This window comes from Aplysia californica, unplaced genomic scaffold (assembly GCF_000002075.1).
Source record: "Aplysia californica isolate F4 #8 unplaced genomic scaffold, AplCal3.0 scaffold00005, whole genome shotgun sequence".
Classification (NCBI taxonomy): Eukaryota; Metazoa; Mollusca; class Gastropoda; order Aplysiida; family Aplysiidae; genus Aplysia; species Aplysia californica.
This window is the reverse complement of record NW_004797275.1, coordinates 1,573,421-1,575,564: the sequence shown is the minus strand read 5'-3', so window position 1 is coordinate 1,575,564 and position 2,144 is coordinate 1,573,421. Positions and strand designations below refer to the sequence as shown.

At 40.9% G+C, this 2,144-nt stretch overlaps 1 protein-coding gene across 3 annotated transcripts in view; it reads right to left on the bottom strand.

Moving 5' to 3' along the window:
• LOC101850764 (dual specificity mitogen-activated protein kinase kinase 1) overlaps nt 1–1,578 on the bottom strand; it is a 29,166-nt gene extending 27,588 nt beyond the window's left edge. For 2 of the 3 annotated variants that reach the window (XM_005089329.3, XM_005089328.3), the window contains exon 1: nt 1,302–1,577. In XM_005089329.3, coding sequence (XP_005089386.1) covers nt 1,302–1,372 — 71 coding nt within the window. In that variant the 5' untranslated portion in view covers nt 1,373–1,577. Of the gene's footprint in view, nt 1–1,301 lie in introns of all 3 variants that reach the window. The other variant, XR_004858348.1, reaches the window with a different exon arrangement.
• Nucleotides 1,579–2,144: the final 566 nt, after the last annotated feature.

Here is a 2,144-nt window from a genome sequence, read left to right as displayed (position 1 = left end):
ACACACACACACACACACACACACACACATACACACACGCATACACACCACATTCGTTTTGTCCGTAAAATAGATGGAGAAAGGGGGAGACTGAAGTCACCGCAAAGTAAAGTAGCAGCAGATTACTGCGAAAGCCAATTTATTTCGGATTCCTATCTGGTAGCTCAGATAAAATAGCCGAGAGTGATAGAATATGTGTGAGAGTATAATAGACTTCGATAGCTGGTTATATATGCGCATATTGGAAATATCAAAACAAATTATAATATACTGCGGTTTGGAAAATTGTTCGAAGGAATGCTAAAGTAGAGGGAGACGGAAGCTTTATTTCAAGGACTGCTGCAAACACACAATGAAAGCAAGCATCATTGAGAACTGGGAAGAACTTGCACAAGACCGTATAATAAGTGAAGACGAATATATTGTGCACACAACAGGACGCAACTTTTAAAGGAAAGCAGATATGAGAACAGACAACGACGCAGAAACTGGAGGTCAAGGTGTGCTCAAATTGCAGCACGATGGCCCATAATTACATCTTTCACTCACATGAGAAAACCGAGGCCGAAGAATCATCAACAGCAAACTTTAAAGTTGTGATCAAATCAGTAAAGAGCAATTGTCATAGTATAGTTATTCATGATTAGGCCCGTATTTATTATAGTACGAACAGAACAATCAAGTCTCAAGTTGAGTTGAGTTGATCTTGCCAGGGACAAAGTTAACGATTCCCAAAGTTAATTATGTCGACCAATGAGATTGTGCGCAGTGATCACACACTCTCCGCTTGGTGGGGGAAGAGATGTCGGGAAGAGATGTGATTACAGAAAAACTATAACATGAAATTAAACATGTGGAAAGTCAAATGGCAGTGGCAGTAATGATGATTCTACTGTAATGGGGGTGGAAAGACTCTGAGTTGTGGGTCACCATGTACTTTGACACTGCCGACAGTGAGGTGTCCTATTCCCCCCCTCCCCCCCACTCGGAACAGGGCCAGAAATTCTTGGGGGGGAGGGGGGTTCTCTCTTCTGGATCTAGATCTAGATCCTCTAGTTTTTCTTGTCTTCAGCTTCACTTTAGCAGACTTCAGCAGTAGGCCTACCCCGAGAGTGAGAAATCCCCTGGCCTTGAAACGTGATATCACCCTACTGGTTAAATTTATTCAAGAATTGCTGCATGCAGGTGCCTGTCTCACCATTTTCAAACTTGCCATTGCTTTTTTATAAGCAAGCCGTTATCGTAATCTCAACAATAACATAATATGCCCTCATCATCAACCCCGACAATCGACAACTTACTCGCTTCCGTCTGTCTGTGGTTCAGACACGGAAATCGTCAGGTTCAGCTTGTTCTTGCCGCCTTTCGGCATGTTGTCACTTCACCCAGATACAAAGTTAACTTTTACCATAGACACTGGTTTCTTTTTATTGAAAGTATATCCAAACGACGAAAAGATCACATCTCTACACAAGTCTCAAAAGGCATGTCACGGGCGTAACAACAGCTCGAGGCAATGTAAACACTGAGCTGGGCTGCGGAATTATGGATCTCTGTCAGGGAAATTTATTTCCCATAATATCAGGAAGTGGAATTACTACGCTACCAGGTATTTCACGATTTTCCAACTAAAAGAACGCAGCCAATTCGAGTATACCGAGAAAAGTATTTAAAAAATTAAGATTGGTTAACGACAACAATGGAATTACATTCGACCTGAGCTATTGTATATTAAATTTCCACGTTTAAACAACAATATAATCTATATTATACATATTGTAAATATGCTGATAAGCAAAATATAATTTTTTATAAAATCAGCGAGATCTAGAGATTTAGCTCAAGATCAAGGAGGTTATTATAGTACAATAAAAAAGGTCCTTGATCTATAGGCCTAGCAGTGCAACTCCGAAAACGTGGAGTCGAGTGCCAACTTAAGGCATTTTTTACGTAGGCCTACAGGATATTATCACATATTTCTTCGTGTCATAATATCACGTATCGGGGTCTGCTTGAGACCAACTGTACATAATTTCTAGCCTAGATTTCTTAAAAGAGGCTCTTGTTGGGTGTTACCGTAAACTGATGTGAAGACAAGATAGCTATCTCTATTCTCCCCCCATTCTCCCCCCCCTCTCTCTCTC